General features: G+C 36.5%; 1 protein-coding gene across 3 annotated transcripts in view; it reads left to right on the forward strand.

The window, feature by feature from the left end:
- Window positions 1–21,375, forward strand: part of LOC103707829 (folate-sensitive fragile site protein) — a 40,429-nt gene extending 19,054 nt beyond the window's left edge. For 2 of the 3 annotated variants that reach the window (XM_039119649.3, XM_039119651.3), the window contains 5 exons: window positions 2,899–2,957; window positions 9,223–9,290; window positions 17,973–18,056; window positions 18,182–18,249; window positions 21,103–21,375. In XM_039119649.3, coding sequence (XP_038975577.1) covers window positions 2,899–2,957; window positions 9,223–9,290; window positions 17,973–18,056; window positions 18,182–18,249; window positions 21,103–21,185 — 362 coding nt within the window. In that variant the 3' untranslated portion in view covers window positions 21,186–21,375. The remainder of the gene's footprint in view (window positions 1–2,898; window positions 2,958–9,222; window positions 9,291–17,972; window positions 18,057–18,181; window positions 18,250–21,102) is intronic. The other variant, XM_039119650.3, reaches the window with a different exon arrangement.
- The last annotated feature ends 1,951 nt before the right edge of the window (window positions 21,376–23,326 follow it).

Below are 23,326 nucleotides of genomic sequence, written 5' to 3' on the forward strand. Positions count from 1 at the left end.
CTATACATCTTATCAGTGTATAGACAACTATCTCTCGAGCATAGGTTTAGGTTCGGCCTTAATGAAAAATTGGAGCACCTAACAACGCATCCTCACAGACCAAGAACTATGAGATCACTTTTTTCATCCTGGGGTGATGGAGGGATCGTACTATTCCAGCCTTTTTTTAATGCTTTCCTCGGAGGTCTAGAGAAAGCATCAACCAATGGGATTTCCCTAATCCTTCCTTCCCAAAAGAAAGAACGTAAAATTCTTTTTCCTTCCATGCCTTGGAGAGAGTTTTAGTTTCAGAAATTTTGATAGTTTTGTTTTGTTTGGAGGTTAGGCAAAAAAATCAGAAAAATATGAAAATAGAAAAATTAAGGAAGAAATAGAATTCATGACAAGTTATTAAGGAAAAAATAGACCATGATTTGTGTAATTTGAGTAACGTTAGGTTGAAATTGAACTGCATTAAAGCCTAATGCATTAAGTAGGTCACAGACTCACAGTAATATCATTTATTACATGTAGGTACCAAATATCACTCAATTAAGCATAAGCTAGCATGGCAAATAGTATAAAATTGATTACATATACCTATGCAATATGACATGATTATAAAATTAATAACCCAACTAAGCAAGGGAAAGTCATCTAATTATGTCTCATTCTCTTAATCATAATCATCCTCACAGTCATCAAGCCTTTTCCCGACTAACTATATTCCATTCTATTTCATTTATTACACATCTAAGCAAGAAAGAACAATCTAAGCATATATCATTTTAATAACTCATCTAAGCTTGAAAAAAAAAACCTTATAAACAAAAGATCATCTTATTTTATTACTTCATTTTAAATACTACTTTTGTTTCTAATTAGTAAAGAAATCTAAAAGAAACGAATAATCAAAGGAAAAAATTAAACTCGTTTACTTGTTAAACAAAAAAAATAGTTTTCGGTCAGTTTTGTTTGAGATCGCTGAAGTTGGCCAGAATTAGCCAAAAGTATTGTAACTGGCCAAAACTAGTCAAAACCAGCCAAAACCAACTGAAGCCAATTGAAACTGACCAAAAGACGGAAATTTTGATTAATATCAAACTGGTCAGTTTTGGCTTGCTAAGTGTGTACCATCCAAGATAATGTATCAATAGTTGATTTTTATAAAACAAAACTGATATTTTGCTTTTCTACAGACCGTACATATGCAATATTTTTCCTAAAAAAGAAGACTCCAAATAAGTTTATAGGATTGGTAGATTAGCCATTAAGTAGTCACATGGAAAATTAATGTGCCTTCAAGAGGCTTTCATTGACATTTTTGTACTTGTGATGTGATTATTTTAAAAAAATCATTTTTATTTAATTCAAGTAGAATTTGGGTTGCCTAGGAAATAAATCCATGGAGTTAAGATTGATAAATGGTTGGGCCTAGGCCGACACCTCTTAAGCCATGCCTAGCTCAAAACTATTTGCAATATGTCCAGGCCTGGCCCATTTTCAATCAGAAAACTTAGGCCCAAGCATAGCCCAACCATAGTCTCATAGTCTCGAGCTCAGCTGGAGTTCAGTCCAAGACCCAAAATCACCCTAGGATTGAGAAAACAAAGTGACTCACAACATCGGAGTGGATGTCGTTGAGAAAACTATGCTTCGGACTTTGGAGATAGCACCATGGGAGGAGGAGACGGAGGTTCAGTAATGGTGGCCCCGGCATGGTAAGAGGAGAGGTGAGCATTTGGCAGCTGCATGGAAGAAGGTAACTGGAGATTTGGTAACCATGTTGCAAATGCAATCTGCTTCAACTGACAATTTATTAGATCAAACAATTAATAACAAAGAAAATAGTTTCAAATTTTGTTTAAGAGCTTTAATATATGTGAAACTTCTCTAGAGATAATAATTATTGATAGCGGAATAATCAACAAGCATAAATGTTTTTTTTTCATTTTTTTACATATATGTACCTATATTGTTACTTAATAACCCATACTGCTATGTATTGCATCAATGATATTGTGATAGAAGCTAAAATCATTGATGTCCAAATATATATCTTCCATATTGTACTGGGCTACTTAAAAATTATTGTACCAGGCTCCTGGCTCTCCATCAGAGCTGTGTAGCATTTAGTATGGTATACATGAAAATTTCAATCCTTTGAGCAATAGTAGTGGTGGAGGGATCATGCTGTCAAGGTGGACAGACCATGCTGTCAGACATCATAGTGATTGTAGTTCTGGTAGTTGTTTGTTAGAGGACGTAAGTCGTAACAAATGTTGCTGGGGTATCAAATCTGTAGTGGGATGATGATGTTGTGATGGTGCCTATAGTGGTGGCACTGATTGTTCTGTATTTTGGTAGCTCGTTGGTGGTAATGAAAATGTTGGAGTGCTCTTTGAGATGGTAACAAGATGGTGATAGTTGGTGGTAACAAGAAGGTGCAGCAAACAAACTGCATCTTGTGATATAAAAAAAGTAGATAATTGTCCAAGAATAGCTAGGACCTTGATCTGAAGAAATGTGGCTCATATCATCAATCGCAAAAAAAGCATCTTAAGGCTCCTCTCATTCAGTGAATATTTAACGCCTTGGATGCATTGAATTTATTCAAAAGCTATGAATATATCTTGCCTTTATGTAAACCACATTACAAATTCAAATTCGTATAACATCTTCTAGCTTTTCCTTTTGAGTAGCTACTAGTCTATACATGTTTTTGAAACATCTGTTTTCCTCTGTTTATTATGTTAATTGTTATAACATAGCGTTATGTTATTTTCTACATGTCTAATTTATTGAAGACATACATGTTTCCCTATCATCATTATACTTTTAATTAATGTTCATTTCAAAGCTTGAAGAATGTTTTCATACATCAAAATTTCAGCATTAACTCATTATCTTGTGTGACAGGACAGTTCATCTGTGGTAACAGGGCATGCAACGAAAAGGAATCCTTGGGAAGTTATGAGGCATGATTATTTTTTCTTATCTTATCTTCCCATATATTTAATGACTAAACTAGCTAGAGGATGTATATGTTTCTCTTTACCAGAGAATTGTCATGACTTGCCAACTATCTGACAATATTTTTTATTGTTATTGGACTAGGATTTTTGCACTAAATTTCTATAATAGATGCTTTTTGAACCAACTGCACTACATATTTTGCTGGGAAGAATGAAGTCTTTATAATGCCACTATATTAAAAAGAAAGGGAAGATACTACGCTGCATCTTCATATATTCATTAGCAAGTAACCCACGCCATGCAGCTGGATGTAATTAAATAGCAGAAAAAATTAGTAAATCATAAGTTGATAAATTTCTTACCAGCATCTAGCAAACGAATACATAAAAGATTAAAAGCAACAACAAACTAATACATCATTGTTAGCCCCTCCATATTTAAATGATGGTGATGATGATAACTATGCCTGCTCAACTCCACAACTGCGAATAGCGATCCCGATTTCATCATGATATCATATTCTTTGTCAGTCAACCAAAAATATTTACCCAACTACATCAGAAAGGAAAGAAAGAAAGAAGAGGAGAAAATAAAAAAAAAGAGTGAACAAATCTCTCAAAAGAAAAGGGTGAACAAATCCATATCAAGAAACCATGTCTAGTGACATTAATGATATAGAGGACACACCATCCCATCTACAATCTCATGACAGTCAAGTTTTCATTCTTGGGATATCTCCCCATAGAGTTGCTGAACGAGAAAAAGTAACATGTTCAAACTGACAGCTGACACCAAAAATCTTTGTCCAAGGGCTGTAAAGAGAAAAAATTATGGGAAAAGTTAATTTGGAGGCTACCTTTACCATATTGTTTTGAAATAACTTCACAGTGAAACACCCTTTGACGATTTAATAAATATTTAGAAAAAACAAATTGAACAACATTTTCTGGTATTATATAATGCATGTACATGTAGACTCCTTGAAGAGCACTCACTCTGGACCATGATTAATATTAATGCTATTAGCTGAAAATAACGAAGTATTGAATCCTGCAAGAATTTCTCATATATTAAAGTCGATGATGCCCTCGTATGGTCAAACAGTCTATTTGGGTGGGTAAATACCAAGCTTGGCATGCTATATAAATAATGCTCTTACAGCTCGATGCAACTTTGCTTTTTTCTTGAATTTATGTACTAAATAGAAATTTTAAAAAGAAAAAAACAAAGAGAGAGGCTCACAGCTCTTCCAGCATGGGATGATTGACTCACTGAACACCAAAGGAAATATGGGATGGAAAAATGAAAAAGAAAGCCGTCACAGAAAACCTTGAAAAATTAAAAAAAGTTAAGAAGAAAGTGAAAAAAGAAAAAACCTGGCTCATCTGTTTTAAAACCAGACTTTCATGTGCCGGGGTTGAAGATTTAGTTGTTTAGCCAAAACAAGCTTTTGCTCCTGAAAGATGAGAAAAAACAGAAATTTAATAGGGTTTTTGGAAAAAGTTTAGATTTCTATCAAAGATTCAGGTATTTTTCAATATTTTTTGTCTTTTTCTTTTGATAATATTTATAAGGTGTGGCGATGAGATCAACCGGGTTGAGTTTGTTGCGTTCGTTAAAGCTTTCTTCAAGAAAGGCGGACTGCTCCTTGAAGAGGGGAGCTTCTTCCTTACAATCTTGTTCTCCTCCTCGTTGCTGGCTCTTGGGGAGGCCCTCTCCACCTCCACGTCACTCTAGGCAACAACCACTACTCCCCTCGTCGCTGCCGATGCTGTCCTTGGTGTTGTTCGGCAACGACCATGCCACCACCCCTTCTTCCACCTCGGGCGATGACAGTGCCAAAAATAGTGGAATTAGAAGTTGGGCTGGATAGGACGGACCTTTTTGTACCAAAAGGCCCTCTCCATTGTATAGAGGCTACTCTCCCCATAGAGAGAGAGAACGGTGCTGTCAAGCCTGATATCGTGGAATTAGTAATCCAAAAGGTCCATCCTACCCATTTTCCTCTTCTTAATCTCTCATATTCTTCTTTAAATCATCTCAAACTACCCAGGCTTCGTGGATTTAAGCTGCTCTTAGGAGAGAAAGGGGAGTAGGGGTTTTGGTGGTGGTGTTCGGTCAACCATGGAAAGAAGAAAAGTGGGAGATAGACTAGCTGCTGCTCTGGCATGGTCAGGTGGCCGGCAGACTAGGTGGTGATGCCTGGCACAGCCACCGGCAAAGAAAGATGGGGAGAGGGAGGTCAAAGGTCAAGCAGATGAGGGGGGACATATGACCGGAGGAAGGGGAGAAATAGGGAAGGGAGGTGGCAACATCCCTTGCCTTGCCCATGCCGACCTGACTGCGGCATACCCAGTCTCCTCACCTTCCGATTGACATTGAGAGAGCGAGATATAGAGGAATGGTGGGGGTGTTCATCTACCCTCTTCCTAGCAGCGTGCGATGCGGTGAGGGATGGTGTACAGATATTCTTCCGCTTTGACGTGCTATGCACACTGTGTAAAAGGGAAAAAAATGCTGGGAAGGGGAAGAATGGAGTACGAGCTATGGTGGAGGTGTTGATCTCTGTCCCCTCCCTCTCCACTTTGCCAAAAGAGGGCGGCGTATGTGGCAGAAGAGGCATCCCCTCTTCGTGATGGCATGCAGGACAGGGCAAGTGCCCTTCTTCCCTCTCCATGTTGCTAACCAAAAAAAATGACATGGCACGTCTAGTGCTTGACATGTGGCATGCTAGAAGAGCTCTGATCTGCCCTTTAAGTGGGCATATTTGATGTGCTTGCATCAATTCTAAGTGGGCTCCTGCAACCGTGTGCTTGTTGTAGTGCCGAGGTGTTTAAAAGATACTAATATTTTAACTTCAGAAAACCTCGACATGTTCTTGCCCGTGTCGTGTATTGAGTAATCGGTTGGGCTAGTGCACCGTAGTGCTATGTAATTAAGATGCTTGTTGTAGCATTAGACATGTTTTTTGATAAAGGTGTTGACTACTGGCATAATAAATATCTAGTCAGATCTATGCACCATAGCATAATAACTATATCATGACTTATAGTGTTATATGATGCCTTTTGCTTAAGGTGTCAATCGCTGGAATGGTATGGTCACACAGTAACAGTTAATAAATATATTAGTATCGAGGATGTTGTGAAGTGCTTGATGGGTTCAAAATATGTCCATCTGTATTTTGCTTGCTTTGAGCATGAACACTTCATTGGCAGCTTTAGTCATGTTGGTATTCCCTAAATGAAGAGTGGTTGGATGAGATTAAAACATGAAGTTACAAATAAAAAATGAATCCAACTTTAGCATTGTGCTGAATCCCAACCAATGCATAATAACAAAAGTCAAGATAGCTCGGGTAGTGTTAAAAAAAGCAAGTCCCTGTTGAGTCCCATCGAGACTTTCATGACTAGGTTGAATCAATGAGACAAAGAAAATGGCCGAGTCATGTTTTTAGTTTTTGTTTATTCAAGACTTTAACATGATAGGCCGAGTCATTGCCCAGTTAGACCGAGTTGTCGCCAAGTTATACCGAGCCATTGCCGAGTTTATGAGAGTTAAGGATCAAGAAAGTGATCTGGAAGAAGGATCTTGTTCTTCTGCCAGTAATGGCTAGAGATGGATGTGATCCCTTTGTATGCGTATAAATTACTAGTTAATCACAAGTAATAAGCAAGAAGATTAAAAAAGCTTTAGTGTTTCTCTTTTTTGTGTTAGTATAGAATTTGTATAATTTTTGGATGAAATAGCTTGGACATTATTGATTTTGACAACTTGGAATATTAGATGACATTTTAATAATCCTATTAGTCTTGCATATAGTGGCCAATATTAAGACTATGACATCTTCTAGTCTTCATTGTTGTTAGAAGGTTTGAGCACACAGAATGTTATACCATCCCGAACTATCTGGCTCAGAGTGTATAGAGTCGTACCGGGGGTGGACTGGCATGGTTCCAGACCTGGATTCAAGAAATCCAGCAAAACAGGGGAGAGGGAGAGAGAGGAAAAGAGAGAGAGAGAAAGGGAGAGGGAGAGGAAGGGAGGAAGAGGGAGAGAGGTGGAGAGGGAGGGCCTTTCCTCCCTGTTTCAAACGAAATAAGGCCCCTTCCTCCGGCCTTCCTCTCGACCTCTCTCTCTCCCCCCCCCTCCTTCTCTCCCCCCGTTCCTCTCTCTCCCTCTCCCTCTCCCTCTCTCTCTCTCTTTTTCTCTCTCTGGTTTTCCTTTGTTGGTACATGCTAGAATGGCATGGCACGGTACGGTACCATACCGCTAGCTAACCATTATGGATGTCGGTACCGGTATCGCATACCTTGTTTCAGCATATTGAATTCAAATTTTTTATAGATATTTAGATCAATAAAATATTTTTTAATAATTTATAGATTCATGAATTCCATATATATATATATATATATATATATAGGATACATGACTCATCCAAGTCGCCAAGTTGACTTGTACAAGTCAAAAAATTAGTATAAGGCAAGTTGAGAGCGTGTCACAAGTTTTTGGACCTTGTTACTAGCTAGGATGGCCCAGTCATACATGTACTAATGTCCTGAACCCATCCGAGGTCCTAGTGTCCCATTGCTCCAATCGAGGATGGTTGGAATGGACCAATACAATTTGTACAAAGTTAATAGCCCTTTAAACTCCATCATGGTATATACTCTCTTCATCTATTTTGTTACCGAAGCACTTTTGACCTTCACAATTTGCTCAAGAAAGGTTGATTTCCTTCTGACAGTATGAAGCATGGATAACCTTTATAAGCACTACTCTTAGTACTCTTCACCATCAAATCATTCCCCATCAACAAATCAGATTTCTTTCCAATTCCCTCTCCTTCTCTGAAGACTTTAATTCTAAACTGCTAAAATTCTATTGCTTAACTCCTCTTGGCCCTTTTGCCAGTCTGTCTCTTGACCCACTTCGAAAGGCTTATCGAGGTTTATAGGTTAAATTATCAAGTTGAATATTTGAAAAGTGTAAAGATAACACTTGAAAAATTAAATCTGACTGTTTCAGCATTTTCTTTCCTTTTGAATTTATACCTAAACCTACCACAGTGGATATAAATATATTCTTGCATCTATGTTTGGTATTGGCAGATTTAATTTGATTCTTTCTTTTTGTAGTTGGTTTCTGCCTTGTTTACATGGCAGCAGTAGAAACCTTTAATGGCATAGTCCAAAAATGAGTTGCTTTGGAGAATCACATCAGATTCAGGTTAGACATAGTGATGAAAACATGAGCCCAAAAAGATTGTCTACTTGTTGGGTGACAATAGATGACACTGCTTCTTAATAAAAAAAAGGGGCCAGTCACTTTGCATCCTGCAAGTCCCTTCCTGTAGAATTTATTATTGTCTACATGAATCTTCATGAAACAACTCACAACTGTAATAAATGCACCAAACTTCTTGTGAGCCTCTGGAGTCTCATCTCTATAATCTACTCTAGGACCAGCGCAAAATGAGAACAGAGATCTGTTCTAATTCAAGGGTGTCCTAGGATGCCTGAATGTCATATAGTTCTGCTTCTTGGGATCATCATATGTAAACTTAATCATGATTTGCCTCTTTAGTGCAGTTTCTGTTGAATACATTTTTTTTCCTACTTAATAATCTCTTATCACTGCTACAAAAGTTGATGCTTCCCCAAATCTGAACACTACTCATGCATCATTGCATTGGATGATGTTAAGATTGTTCCTTTATTATAAATGGCACCTCGCAGACTGCTGCATGTTTCTTCTTCCTTCTACTGTTTTTCCACCTAAAATCATCTCTGTCTGCACTTTGTAGGACAAGTTGATGAAAAATGAGTCCAATCAATGGTTTGATATCCTACTTGTTCATTTAGAAAAATCTATAATGGAGATAAACAGGAAAATCATTTAAGAGGGCTATTAGTGCAGGGACAGTGGAAAGTACTTCAAACTGAATCCTTCATAGTTTTTTCCTTTTTCAGCCTTCTTTATTTTGATTCTGCATTTAAAATTAAGTTCTGCTTCTTCATTATTAGTGTATTACCAAAACATAGAGCTACAAAAAACTCACTCTTTACTTTTCTCCTGTGTGAAGGAACCCTGTATACTTGCATATCAGAAAAAAGAGGATGATAAAGAGTAAAAATTAATTTAATCAGTATTCGATAAAAATCATGTGTGAAGAATACTCAACTTATTATTGGTTTATTGTGTTATTTTACTTTGAGATGCACTCATTTTTGTTGTATTACACTTAAAATGGTTTCTCTGCAGGTGAATTTTTCTTACACGGAAGCAGGAGAAAGTAAACAGGCTCTCGTGAAATTGGTAGCTTGCAAGAGGTTTGTTGTTTTATTGCATCTTCTATGCGTTGGCTGTTTTAGAGAAATCATGTCATGCTGTGGCCTTAGCTTCCTGTTGTTAATAGATAAATCAAAATGGCATTACCCTCATGTAACTTTTTCTAGTAATCTTCGCTGTATCTGCAACATGAGACTTGGCTGGACAGTATTAAACTTCTGACATTTCTTCTCTAATTTAGAGGTAAAGATATATGAAATTATACAAGTGCTGGATGTACATCTATGTTAGATGGATTTGGACAAGTGTGAAGTGTGCAGTGCATGTCTAAGCATCGGATACTTCCAATAAGAACTCATTCTTATGGAGCCATGTCCAAGTGTCATACACTCATACCAGTAATTGTGTTTTAGTGTTGGGTGTGGCCATGTGGGTTCATTGGACTTAATTGAAGGATCTGAGTAACATAGATGTGCATATGTTTTGTAGTTTACAAAATTAAGTTTACATTAAAAAACATGCCTTTCTTTGGACTTTGGATTGCTAACTGAGAGACTTTTTTTGATTAATCATGTTGCCAACTGTCCATACCCTTCCATTTGGCAGATCATTGAAAAATGGCGATCAAAATATGTTTAAAAGATGGAATTTAGGAGAATTTGAGGAAGAGTTATGTACCCTTGTTGGTAGAAATTACAAAATTGCATGATATCGCGTGTGGAAGAAACAAAGAAGCTTACATGTTTATGGAGTCTTGATCAATGAACAGGTGCTATTAATTTTTATAGTAACTTTACCAGTAAGTCATGATAAAACAGGTGGAACATGCTCAGGTGATATTTCAGAAAAACAATCTATTTTTTAAATAATTTGGATTAAAGGCTGCCCATATGTGGCTTGGTGATGTCTTCTGTGCATTCGTCATCTAAAATTGAGGTCATACATGCACTAATAAAACCTTTGTTCAATAATAAGAAAAGAATGCAAAGACATGGGGATTATGCTCTCTGGCTGGTTGGCGCAGTGGCAGAGGCATGCTCTTCCACAGTAGAGGGCCCAATTTGAATTGCACCATTGGCAAACAAGTGAATGAGGTGTTTGTGCAAAAGTGAAAAATATAAAGAAGGTTGTGTGAACAAGAAGTACTTTTCCACATTATCCAGTTATATGTTCTTCCTTTCTATTCTCTGGTACATAGATGGTACTTCAATACCTTGTTTCAGTCAATTCAAACATGCAAGCTTTTAATGTATAAACAATATGACAGGGGTTGGAGCAAACCTTGGAGCTTTTAATGTATAAACAATGGACATCAAAGTGGAGTTGGAGTGGTCGTGATGAGCAATTGGGTGTGGCAACAACATGCTTGCCAGGGGAGAGATGAGAGTAATGTCATCATTGGAATTGGATAGGTCTTAGGGAGTTGGAGCAAACCTTGGTGATGATAGGAAATGGCCATCAACAATAGTGGAGCCAAGGAAAACTAATCGTACTTGTGCATTAATGAACGAAAGGTAGTTTGGGGAGTTAGAGAGGTACTCAGTGATAGCAACAAGGCAAGGCAACACTTTCAATGTAGGCTAGGAAGAAGCTTTACTTGGCTTCCATGGTCTTTGAGGAATGTCGGAATTGAGATAGTTAAATTTATGACCATCTTTGATATGGGTCATCCATCTTTTGTGGATATTCCATTTCATTTAAACATTTAGGAGTCACATGAGTGATATATTTGTATGTGTATATTTATATGTATATGTATATGTATGTGTTTATATTGCTTTGAGCTAGGCCAAGTTTATCCAAAACTTGGCCAAAAGCAAAAGTGCTTTAGGCTAGGCCCAAGCCTAGGTTGAACCAAGCTTTGAATAGTTCCAATCCAAAATCATTTCGATCCTAAATTTGAGATTCATCTCAAGCACATAGCCTATTTCTTTCTAGCTTGGTCTAACATGATTGACCACAGGTTGACCCTAGCCCATTAGGAGCTCTAGGCACTTGATTATGAATTCAATGAATTTACGACATTATCTTGTCTCTAACTTGAGATTCTAGAATGCCCTGATTTACCACCGGTATTTAAAACCTTTGTATTCAACATTGGATTTCTAATGTGCCAATAAACTTCAACTTTAGTGTTGGCTGAACCATGCCGAATTGGCCAGTTTTGGGAGAGCAGAGTTGGCCAAGTTAAGGCGAACTGATCTGGATCGGTCGGTTATCGGCACGATTTATCACATCGAGGCGGTTCATCAGTCTCCCATTCCAAAACCCTCAACTCTGAAATGAAGGCTCAAAGGCAAAGCTCCTTTGGCTCTCTCGATACCATTCGAAGCCCTCCTAGCCAGGTGAGTCCCCCTCCCCCCCCCCCCCTCACTCTCTCTCTCTTCCCAATTCTTCTGCCGTCGTTTGAAACCCCTTTAGCTCTCTCGACATCGTTTGAAGCCCTTCTAGCTCTCATGCCATCGTTTGAAGCTCCCACTCCCCTCCCCTCTCTCTCTCTCTGGTTCTTCTGATGCCATTCGAAGCCCCTCCGGCTCTGCCGACTCCATTCAAAGCCCTCCCGGCCAGGTGAGTCCCCCTCTCCCACCCTCCCTCTCTCTCCGCCTGCCTCTTATTCTCTCTCCCCTTCTCTCGCTCTCCCCCTCTCCTCCTCTCCAGCCCTCTTCCTCTGCCTCCTTGTGGTTTCGGTATGCTGCGATTCTATATGGTATGACTAGTATCATATCATACTGGTCATTGGCTAGCATGCCTGTTGCTACCGATTCTACCAACCTTAACTAGTTCAATTAGAATCATTAGTTGAATATTAATAATGGATCTACTAGCCTTACTTGGCAATCTACATTGAACATACTTGTGCAACACTATTTCTTCCAATCCTTATCAGCAATTCATGCAGGACAACCTAGAGATGGCCTACGATACATGTTGGGACAAATGCAGCTGTGTTGCTTCTTTCTAAGATCTGTTAATGAGACAGTGACAGATAATAGTGAAACTGAAAATCAACGGCAGTAGATAATCCAGAAATATCTGTTTTAGGGTTTCTCTAGGAGAGAGTAGACACAATAACCAAAAGAGATCAAAGCTTAATTAGGGGATCTGTGATGATCTTATAATCAAAACAAAGCAGATTAGAAGTCAAGTGAGTGACACAAGAATAGATCTTAGCGAAGTAACAATAATTGACACAAAATTTTCTGCTCTTCAAGTAAATTATTGGTTCAGCATAAATTAAAATTAACAGATATAAATATAATCATCAATGAAGTATCTCAACAACAATCAAAGAGGAAGGAAATCTGGTGGTATATTAGATTATAAGCAGTAGTAAAGAAGAACTAAAAGAAGATAAGAAGGGACAGAGAGAAGCTAATAAAAAGACACAAAAAGGAAAGTGGAGGACCAGCAGCCCAAACCTGGCACCTCTTTTCATTATAAAGGAAAACCAATGTAGATCACTGCTTATGGACACCCAAAGAGGCCATTATATAAGCCAATCAGCTCACTAACCTTTCCTAGTTTAAATCCAATTAGGGCCTCAATAACAGCAGCTAATAACTTACACCTAACTGACATAAAGTTGGACAACAATAATAAGCAAAAAGAAAGAGTTTACGGCACACCACTCTCCCCAGTACTGTAGCATGAACATTGCTGAACAGGAAATTCCTTTTTGATTAAAAAACACTTCTTACGTTACTCCTAGGCTCAAATAAAGACAAAAATCAAGTTAAGAGAAACTAAATCTGGGAACCATCTATTGACTTTATGCCTCATTTTGCTCCACAATTAGATCAGTTGAATAGACATGGCACCTTCATATATTGATGACATGTGATTCCAGCCCTCCATTGCTTCAAGCATTGATCAAGAAGCCTATGAGTTGGTTTCTTCATTGATTACATCCTCCCTTCATCTGTAACAGGCGATCTTCAATTGTTGCTGAATTACATCAAAATCTTTATGTTGTCAATTCTCATAATACTTAAATTTCCAAAGTTGTGATATCTTCTGTCATCATTTCATAACAAGATTTCCAATAACAACAAGTGAAATGTTATTGCTCCATGATAAAGTACTCTTCCAGGTTTATCTTCCTTCTTTTTTTTCCTTTGTGCTTTTGATAATAAAAGAGTATTTATATGAGCCAATCTTTTAGTCACTTCTTTTTGATTATTACTTGTCAGAAGCTGCTTGATTGACCTTGTTATCTTGTAGTTGTTAATAAGTCCTACTTTCATGGTTTGAGCATGCTGACATTATACTTAGAATTCATGACTAATATATTTTAAAGCAATGGTGCCTTACTTTTTTTTTTTTTAAAAAAAATCAAGATTAACTTGCATGCAACATTTGCATGTAATTTCTGTTTTAACTTTCTTCACCATATTTTATAAGAAAACTTAAAAGCAATAAAAGGAGAATAGAAAAGATAATAAAGGATTTGTATCTGTTTGGATACCCTCAAGGCAATAATGCAAAAAAACTACTAGAGGTCTTTCCATTTATGCCAATTTCACTTTTCATTTTTCAAAGAGAAAGCTGAATTTCTGACATTTAAATGAGAAGATATAAAAGATTTTCTCACCAGCTTTTTCTCTTGATCAAGTTCTTTGCCCTCTTTTTGAAAGCGTAAGAGAGAGAAAGTGGCATATATGAAACATTTTGTTAGTGAAAGTAAATAATTTGAAAAGGGCTGAAAAGTTAATCAATTGACTCATTTTCTTTGCCGTACTGGTTGGTACCGTACCAAACCGATACGCAATCTCGTATTGTATCGACACTCAGTATGCCTCACTGTCTCGTACCGTATCGCATACCGATAAGGTAATAGGATGATACTGTTACCGGGTTTGGTACCGAGATGGCGAACCTTGCTTGTAGAAATCAATTGACTATTCGTATACAATATTTACCAATTTTTTACCTTTATGTATTGCACCACTAGTTGAAGATGTCTTGATCCAGGTTGATATATGTTAATCAAAGACTACCATATCTTGCTGGAATGTAGTATAGCAAGGTAGTCAGATATTTACTCCATATGGATCAATGTATGTTTATTAATGAAATATTAATGGTCATTTTCCAACTAGGGCATGTTATAGTATACATAAGATATGGTGTGTTGATAACTAGTGCTTTCATCCTTTCATTCAAAACTCTCATAGTGTAATGAAGAAAGTTCAACAACAGAAAACTAATATTAATTCAATTCTCCTTCCAAATTTTTTCTGTAGAAATTACAACAATCAGAAAAACACATTCACACTCTTAAGAGTCATGCTTTCTCATTTAGATTCCTGGAGTAGCTCAGGTGAGATGAGGTGCATCAATTGAGTTTGTTTCCATCAAATGCCATTCTTCATTGAAACTAATATTGTTTTCTCAAACTCAATGAAAACATTTGACTAGAGTAAGTTTTTTATAAGAATTTGATGAATAATCAGGGTCCCACTGTCTAAATTTTGGCTCTGTTTAATGTTTGACTCCCTACAAGGTCTCATTACCACACCCATGCTTAAAGAATTGGAAAAGGTTATTCAAGGTTACCAAATCTGGCAACAAAAATAACTAAAAAAGGAAGAGAAGCTTGAGAAAGATGACAAAAAGTATGCAAGAGGGAAGATGATGATATTGCCTTTTAAGTTTACACCCTAGCAATTTGGTTGGACTTTGTTCAGAGCATCTTGGATAGAATCAATCTGCTATTGAATCTCTACATTTTCTTGACTGTACTTTAAAATAGGTGGCACAAATTGCTGTCTATCTACATCTTCTGTCTCATCCCTCTTTTCTGCTCAGACCAAAAGAGAAAAGTAAGGTTGACTGTTTTGAATAAGCTACTTCTGTATTGGCTTAAGGCCTTCTTTTAGGTCTTACTGTTGTTTCTACTTGTTTAAATGAAGGAAACAACATCTCTTGGACCAGATCTGGCTATCTCTTCCCCCCTTTATGTTTCGTGTCTTCTTCTTCCCCTCAAACCTTTTCCCTTTTTTTAACCTAATCTTTCTTGTATTTCCCTTCCGTCTTCTTTTCTTCTTTCTCCATTATACTTCAGAAGAGTTTTCAAAGCATAAACTTGTGCTCATATTTCCTGCGAACCAAGAAATGTGAGATCAGATTTATATGTCATATATTGCTTTGTCTTCAAATTATAAAGTGATCTATTTCACTATAAATGTAATTTTTAAACTTCTATTTTTTAAAATAAATTTTTGATTGTTTCAATGTTAAACCATTGAAAGGATACATCCGAAGTACTTCAACAATTTAAGATATGTAAAAAAATGATGTCAAATTAACTTTTTTGATTTATTATATATTCATTATTGTTTTATATTTTTTTCTAATCTTGATTAAGAAGTTTCTTTTTTTTCATACTTAGAAACCAAATCTGCTGAAATTAAAATCAGATTTGTTAAAACTGCAGAACTGCTGCAATACAAAGACATAATGTCTGACCAAACAAGATATGAAGTTTCTGCACCTTGTTTTCTGCCACCCACTGCCCTAACCATTCTGCATGGACAGCATCTGTCAATTGGATTTGGGTGTCCAATAATCCCATCAGTCTTAGGTCTGATACTAGTATTGCAAACTGATTAAGGAGGCTATTTGGAGGGACTGTGTTGCATTTTTCTAGATCTTGGTTCAAGTAGCATGATAACTAACTTAAATAAATCCTACTAATTGATCTATAATTGGTTTGAAGTACTGAGTTTCCTTTTAGCATCGCAAGCTCAGATTTATATAATGCCAGTATGTTCAACATAAAAATTAACTAAAAAATTTCTATTTACGTCATCAAGTATTGACTCCTAAAGGATTTTCCAGAATTAGATAAGGAACCTGTGACCAATATGACTAGAACCAAAACTACTACTCAACATACCTCTATATAGAAACTGTTAGTGCTGATGTTTATTGCCACTTAGCCACAATTTAAATACAGGATAATGGTCAGTAAACAAGAAAAGATGACACAGCATGTGAATCTAATTTTATATTTTGGAGGTCATCGACTGTCATCGAGGTATCTTTTAGATATTTCATTCTATTAATTATTCTTTAGCTACTTATTCACTTTAGAAACATTAATTATGAAGTGCTTCAGAGGTATTAATCCTTAGATTCTAGTGTGCAGTGCCTGTTTCTGATCAGTGTCTAGTCTCGCTCTTGCTCCCTTTGATTGATTTAGCTGCATGCCTATAAGCATCACAAACGAAAAATGGAGAAAGATAAAACAAATACTTATATGTAGTTGAGTGTTGGTGAAAATCACATACATATTTTATGCGCCTAAAATATTCTCAATTATCATGATCGGGAGAACAATATTTGATGAACCAAAGTTGCTGTTTTTTCAGTAGTAACTTAAAATTGATGTCAGATTAACACAAGGAAAGAAGTTGCATCTCACTGCAATATAATTTACACTTTCTGAAAATTAAAAGCATGAAGAAAATGGAAAAGGGGAAAAGGGGAAAAGGAAAGAAAGATCAGCATGCATAGGATTTACCAAAGACCCAGGTTACTGGCTCTAATAATGGAGAGATCTGGTCCTGCTATTCAGAGTTTGATAGAGATCAATGCAATTTGAGTTTTGTAATTATAGTGATGTCAGCTATAGAATAGAAAATAAAGAAACTGTAAATTAAGTCAAGAGAATAATTTTAATATTGTTTTGGTACTATTGTAGTATTGCTTCATTTGGAACTATAGATAAACAATTTAAATACTTTAGAAACATAAAAATGTTAAACAAATTGTATCTGACTTACATGTAATTTTATTGTTTGATGACAGTATAACAACAGGATAAAGTTTGAGCTCAAAATATTCAAATATGTCAGGAAAATAATTTCCTGTGATTTTTTATTTTCTAAAACAAACATCAAAATGTTTCCAAATCATCTCAAAATTTTGAACTATGTCATCTTATAAAATTGCATTTCAGAATTCTAGAAATGCACAAATAACCAAAAAATGTTGCAGTATCTATATACAATGAACTTAGACACGGCTCCATAAGAAACTTTTAAACATTGAATAGATCGAACCATACCTGATGGAGGTATCAGTGTCCATGTAACATAGTTATGATCACAGATTATCACTTGTTCTTCTTGCATCTAATAGTCACCAGAGTATAATTTTTAGATTTTTCCGTCTTGACAATGAGTTGTTTCTAGAAAATGGTGCCACGAAAAAAGTGTCATTTGATAGATTGTGAATATCAAAGAATTCCTTGACCTAGGTCTCATTTACTAGATGTCAGCCATCAAAAGTACACTTATTCCTGAGCTCCATGTCCTTGTTCAACAAACCTAAGTTGGTATACTTTTATGTGGTTATTACTCTATCATAAACAACTAAAGATGCAGGAAGAAATATTTGTGGAGGTATGTGTCCTAATTAAGTGCTTACCAGTTTAGTTAGTGTGGTTTGACTTTTCTTTTTCTTTGTTTTATTTTATTCCTACAAGTTCGTTTCTTTGGGATTTGCATTTTTGTTTGTCTTGCAATAATGCTACAAGAAAGAATTTTGTTTTATGTTTCTGATGTTCCTTGTTTTTGTTATCATTATTATGTTGGTGGAAGTTAGAACCTAGGAGTTTACTATCTCTGATTTTAACCTTCATCACATGATTTGAGCAATTTAGTTTCCATGGAGATGCACTAATTCAATATTTGTCTTGATGAACTTCTATCTTAAAGATGTTCAGAAAAGCTCGTGTATAAGAGGAAGAAAGAGAAGGAGCACTCCCCAGTTAGAGAGAAAGAGAAGTACAAAAGAAAGAGGTGAGACTTGAAGCATCTTTCCTAGTTTTTTCCCCCTTGATTCCTTTTTGATACCAAGAGCAAGGTGTTTTGGATTATCAGCTGTTGTTAGAGTCTGATATTTAGCTCTGTTTCCATTAATGTAGAGAAAGAAGCAGGGATGGTGATAGCACAGATGATGAATATGACAAGAGTACCAACAGAAGCAGAAAAGGTTTGCCTCTATTTGCTTCTTTTGTAACTCATTGCTATTGATTGGTAAATATCTTAAGGTTTTTTGTCTTAATAGAAATTTTTGGTATAATTATCTAGATTATTCTTCTCATTGTTCTTTTCCTATTGAAGCTGAGATTTTAGTTTTGGGAAACATTTTGCCCAGCCCTAGGAACCAAGACATCATGGATGAAATCAACAGCACCTGATGACTTGTAGAAAATGGAACTCAAAACAATTTTTGTAATTGGAATAAGAAAAAGATTAAGCATAAAAGTTTAAAATTTATTTGATCACTATTCTGGCTACTGTTGCATGTATCATCATTTCTGCATGTTCATGTGACCATGGAACCTAATAATAGATTTAGTATATAGAATTTTATATTGCAAGGATCTCCTCCTTCAAGGTTCAACTTTATAGCTATTTTTCACTTACTAAACTAGATAAAATGAAATTCCAATCTGTCACCATGGCTCTATAAATCAATGGACAATTAGTTTGTGGTAGGTAAAAGCATGCCATATAGTGTATCCTAAACTTGTTCCACTTATATCTAAGCTGACTGGTCCATTTTTTTAACACACTTGTACCATGCCATCCATATTATCACAGGTATACACGATACTAGTAAAGCGCCCAAAAAAACACACATGCTGCCTGCAATCACTAAATTCCAAAATCTTGGGAACACCTTTTATGGGATTCAAATACCATGACCTCCTAGGGGCCATTGCTTGGTACAATGGTAAAGGCTTTGGTTGACAAACGTAGTGGTGTGGGTTCAGGTCCTAGAGCAGCCACTTTGTGTAAAAAATGCCAAAGGTTAGGTCTTTCTCTAGTCTGCCCATCTCAGGACCCTGGATTGTTTGGACCATAACTGGGTATTGGCTTTTTCTTTGAAGTTCCATGATCTCCCCTAGTGTGCCAACCAAGAGTCATGCCCCTTTGGTTATCTTTTGTAGGTACTACTGACATTGTGGTGGACATTTTTCAACAATACTGCTATGATGTTTAACAGAGTACCCATAAATTAACTATAGAATGATGATGCCATTATTGTGCAGTTACCTTTGGTCAATCAAGGTTTATGCAATGACGCAATCCATGTGCCTTAACTAATAAAATTTCTAGTCCACAAACTTAGAATGAAAGTTCTCAACCTATAGTCATAATTCTTTTTACACTGCTATGTCTGATTAATGAGCTCATATATTTCTCTATGGTTCCTCCAAATGCTTCAGTGACCATAGTTGTACACTGTTCTGTGCTTTGCCTCCCCAATGTCAATGTATTTGCAGATCATATTTACCTAAGGTTGGCATACCCCTACTAATGAATGTGTAGAAAGGCAAGACAGTTAACGAATAGAAGGACTTTTGTTTAGTCAAGCTAGTATTTCTTTTTTATAAAATCACATAAAGTTGGCAGGTGCTATCCCTGCAGCAGAAGTCTATGTCCATCTTCATAACAATGCATGTGTTGGTGGCAGCATATCAATGGCAGATGGATTAAAAATTAGAATCATTAACTTCCTGAACTCAAAGGTGTATTTAACAGACAAAGCAAAAGATTTTGAGAGTGCTTGTGGTAGTTTTCATATTCTTCCATTGAGCTTCTTTTCATTTAGCTCAAGGACAGTTGACCATTCCCATTTCTATATTACAAACTTTCCTTTTTATTGTTGTAGACATTTAGTCTTGAAGCATTTAAGGTATTCTCTCTATAATTTCTGTGCTTCTCGCCTTTTTTTTTTTTCTATAACTCTCAAGTCACTAGAGAATCATATGCATGGAAAGATATGAATCTTGTTACAGAATAGAAAGGGGACTATTGAACTTCCTTTTGTACTTCTTATGCCCTGAGGGAGGAGCTTGGTCACCCCTTTCCGAGCATAAGGGCATATGCTGTAACATCTTATGACTTCATTAATGCTGACAGGTTGTTTTGAGTGGGCACCCCTTTATTTGTCTTAAAGCAGGATACAACACATGGTTTTTCATAAGAAGCTAAGGTTTCGTACAGGACCAAAGTGTTTCTCTATTGTTCCCTGATGACCAACTCCACACATTGGCACACTCCAAGCATTTATTATTCTATAAGCGTGCCCCTTGTTCTGTTCAGAGGGAAACAAGTAAACCAGCCAAAATGTGTTTGTACTTATTAAATTACATAAACAATAAAATATTTAATCAGATGGAGATTCACACCCATCAATTCTTCCTCCCATTATAAGCAAACTCTGTTGTGATATAGTTATAGGAAGCGGAAGGTGAAACATTTGTCCTATTTTTTTTTTGTTTCCTGTTTTATTGATAGGAGCAATTGATTTCTTGCATCAAAAAGAGCAAAATTCTTCAATTTTCTAACTTATATCCTTCCAGATCTTGATACTGCAAATTGATTGTTAATGCTGGGGCCTGTTGTTAATATGAAGCAATTCCCTTTAACAAAAGGAAATTACTAGTTTTCTTTGCATTAAGATGGTTAAAGTATTTAAAAGAGATGTTCTTCAATGCCATCTTGGATGATGCGAAGATTATATGTCGAACACTTATCAAAAGCTGAGTTCAGAGTTTTAGAGCCATCACCATAAGTCTCAATTTTATATCATTTTATAATGGTATCAATAACAGGTTATCCAACAATTGGTCTTTGGGATAATTTAGTATTAAGGATACCATCTCTCTTGTATTAGGATATCAGCCAAATGAGACCAATTAAGCAGCCTTTATTGAGCCTCAGTGAGAAGTTTCAGAGTGATCTTCTCTTCATGGTTACTTTACTAAGAGCTGCCAGGCCTATTTCTCCACTCTATGAAGTAAAAAAGATTCTAACTTCTAGATGTGTGCAGGTCAGAAGACTTCATCTTCAGCAAATGATGGGAGGACTGATGAAGATAATTTTGAAGAGTTTCTTGAGGGGATGTTCCCGTGATTGGGTCAATCTACTGTCCCGGTAGAAGAGTGGCTTGTACTATATCCTTAACATTTAAAAGTCTGATTTTAACTAATCAATGAGTCTTGTATTATATACTCCAGTATGTGTCCAACAATACCCCAAGCATAGAATCTTTTCTAATTTGTTGTAAAATTTGGGTGCAGCAATGTTACTTACAGTTTCAGCATGTCTTTGTGTAGTCTGTGCTATTTGCCTTTGATTATGAAAAAACAGAAGTGAGGATGAGGTTAGCTTCGGAATTTCAGGGAGCAAAAAGTTTACAAATACAAAAGAAAAATGTGAAAAATTTGGAAATAACGTTAACATACTCATCAATTAAAACATGTCAAAATGATATCATCAAATTCAGGTCCATGAAGGGATTCTAAAGTGCTGTTGTAAACTGTGACATGAAATTAGCTTTCGTATTGAAACGATTTTTAATAAATAATTCTTTAATTTAATGGTTTTAATTCACTATTTAAGTTAATGTAATGGAAGTTATGGCTAAGGGTTTGGAAGACTTTCATGAATATCAAGAGAGAACTAACAAGCAAGGATTTATAAAACGTTCCTCCAATGGTTGGTACAGTTTTCGTGGTTTTTGTTATGGATGTGTTCTAATCCACGATCCAAGGAAATGTGTGCTGTGTTTCCATGTTAGCGGGGCAATGAAACTTGTTTGAGGGTTATGGTGGGGACGGTCTTGTTCTCTTTTTGATACTTTAAGAGGGACGAATGCAGAGCTTCACCAACTCTTATTGCAGACTTGAAACCAAGCTACTGGTACCAGCCACTGGTGGCTTTGTAACATCATTGTTGTCAGGACCCTAAATAATCTAACCAGCCAAACTAGTACTTTGTTGTTTAAATATAATGCCCCTCACGTTTAAGGGACGCTGAAAATGTCAAATGACATCCATTATTCTCAAGTTCCCATAATCTCATTATATGATCCACATAACTGGTTTTTGCATTAAAAAAAATGAAGTAATTATTCTTTGAAATAAAAGATCAGATTTTCTTTTGCATGGATACACATTTAGCGGTCTTGCAATGGTTTTGTCCTAGATAATTAAAATGTGTGCATTGGATGTACAAGGTATTTAGTAAATCAGGAGTTTTGTGCATTGGTTGCCTTGGAGTTAAATTCAGGGGAGAAATCATCAAGAAACTCCTAAATGTGTATCATTCTGTAAAAACTAAAGGCATGTTTGGTTGGAGAAAGTTTCATTTCCATTTTGATTTCAAAAGAGAATGGAAATGCTTCAATCCTCCAAAACCTAATCATTGCTCTTCCCTAGTATTCAAATTTCATTTCCATTCTAATTCTAACCACGAACCAAATACATCAAGAGATATAGCCATTCCGATTTTCATTCCAATTCATTCTGATTTCAATTTCCATCGCGAACTAAATGTACCCTAATATATTTGCTTTGCGACTGGAATTGAAATTGGAATGGATTGTAATGGGAATTGAAATGACGATATCTCTTGATGTGTTTAGTTCGTGATCGGAATTTGGAATCGGAATGAAATTTGAATACTAGAGGAGAATAGGAATTAGATTTTGGGGATTGAGGGACTCCCATTCTCCTTAGAATCGGAATGAGAATAGGATTTCTTATCGTTGGGAACCGGCCCAACTCAAACATAGAGTTAACAGGTTCACTGGAGATCTCAGCTCATCTGTTATTCGGATCAGAGAGATCGGATGGAGTCACTGCACGGCGTGCACGCGTCCATGGCGATGGTCCAGTGGTCGCTGCACTTGATTGGAGATAATCCTAATTTTGAGCACCCATCAATTGGCGTTGGATGGTAAAGGAACATCTTTGACCGATGCTCCAATGTTGGCTTCGACATGAAACAATAAAAACTAAGAAGTCCATCCATTGGAGCGTGTTCGAAGGATCCTTTGATGCCTAAGTCCAACATAACTCTCAAAAAATAGGAGAAAGCCTAAAAGGGGCAAAGAGGTAGCATAAGAGGGTCGAAAGAAAATGTACCCGGAGCACCCTCGAGAATGCAATATGTAAGCGAGGGCCGGATCCTGCCACCAAGTAGTCGAGGCTATATGCTAGTTGATGACAAACTGTATATCTAGCCCATTCTTCTTGATCATAGGGATTTGC

The sequence above is a fragment of the Phoenix dactylifera genome, chromosome 7 (genome assembly GCF_051530095.1).
Source record: "Phoenix dactylifera cultivar Ajwa chromosome 7, Ajwa_hap1_PhDact_Kaust_v1.1, whole genome shotgun sequence".
Classification (NCBI taxonomy): domain Eukaryota; kingdom Viridiplantae; phylum Streptophyta; class Magnoliopsida; order Arecales; family Arecaceae; genus Phoenix; species Phoenix dactylifera.